At 42.2% G+C, this 1220-nt stretch overlaps 1 protein-coding gene across 1 annotated transcript; it reads right to left on the reverse strand.

Annotated features, from left to right (window-relative positions):
- Positions 1 to 109: 109 nt before the first annotated feature.
- On the reverse strand, positions 110 to 817 carry LOC114578685 (the record flags this gene model as incomplete). The annotated part of the gene is made up of 2 exons (XM_028692072.1): positions 411 to 817; positions 110 to 297 (listed from the first exon to the last, which is right to left on the reverse strand). Coding segments are annotated over exons 1-2 (595 nt in total), but the record flags the coding sequence as incomplete, so codon positions are not given.
- Between the last annotated feature and the right edge of the window lie 403 nt (positions 818 to 1220).

A 1220-nucleotide genomic window follows, 5' to 3' on the forward strand; every position in this document is an offset into this window, starting at 1 on the left:
TTGACTAGTGCGTATGATAGGGCACGTTTCTTAATCTAGTTGGAGAGTGATTTATACTAGGGAAGCTTCCCTTCTTTAAGGTAATCGATTAAGGGTCGTCTCCAATTGCCTTCTTCGTCGATTGTCGAAGAGGCAGAAAGGATCTGAAGGGGAGTCTTACTAATGTGTTCCAAATCTATAAGAGAGATGGCTTTACGACTCTGAATCTCTATAGGGATGGAATCCTCCTCAGGACATACAAATTCCTTTGCAAGTTTTGCTAAGGCATCCTCCGCAGAATTGCTTCTACGGGGAACCCTATACAAAGTGGCGGTAGGAATTTGTTTCAACAAGTGAAGTGTGTACTGGTGGTATCTTAGGAGATTAGGATTCAATACTTTATAAGTCCGACCACTTGGTTAATCACCAACTGGGAATCTCCAAAGATCTTAATCTCTTTAATTTCTATTAGAATTGCAAGTTCCAGACCGATTATCAGAGCTTCGTATTCAGCTTCGTTGTTTGTGCAGGGCTCCGATAAATGATAGGAAAAATGCATCATTCCTTTTTCCGGTGTTATGAAAATTAGACCGACTCCAGCTTTTTCAGGAATTACATATTGTTGGGTCACATTTTTACGGGAGGATGCTGCTCCATCAAAATATAATTCCCAGACGGCCTCGCCAGATTCCCTCAAACTCTTGATTTGTTCGTCGGGTAGATCATCGTTCAGAGGAGAATCTGCCGGCAGCGGGTGTGCTGCCAGAAAATCAGCGACGGCTTGTCCTTTCACAGCACGAATAGGAGTGAATAGAATCTCAAATTGCAGTAATATCATAGACCAACAGGCTAAATGTCCTGACAACGTAGGTCGAGTCATAAGATATTGCAAATGATTAACTATTGAAATCAAACTGATTGAGTGGGAGAGCATGTAATGCCTCAGTTTCTGGGCTGTAAAAACCAAAGCCAGACAATGCTTCTCAATTGACGGGTATCGAATTTCAGTAGGAAGAAGTCTTCAACTAAGGTAATAGAGAGCATTCTCCTTCCCTTCGTCGTTGACTTGGGTCAACAGGGCACCTAAAGATTCATCTAAGGTTGCAGCGTAGAGAATTAACGGCTTTCCCGGAATTGGAGCTGTCAAAACTGGTGGATTAGAAAGGTATTGTTTAATGTCATCGAAAGTATTTTGGCACTTCTTGTCCCATACGAACTTAGCGTCTTTCTTCGCAAGGACA

This window comes from Dendrobium catenatum, unplaced genomic scaffold (genome assembly GCF_001605985.2).
Source record: "Dendrobium catenatum unplaced genomic scaffold, ASM160598v2 original_scaffold_117388, whole genome shotgun sequence".
In the NCBI taxonomy this organism is placed as follows: Eukaryota; Viridiplantae; Streptophyta; class Magnoliopsida; order Asparagales; family Orchidaceae; genus Dendrobium; species Dendrobium catenatum.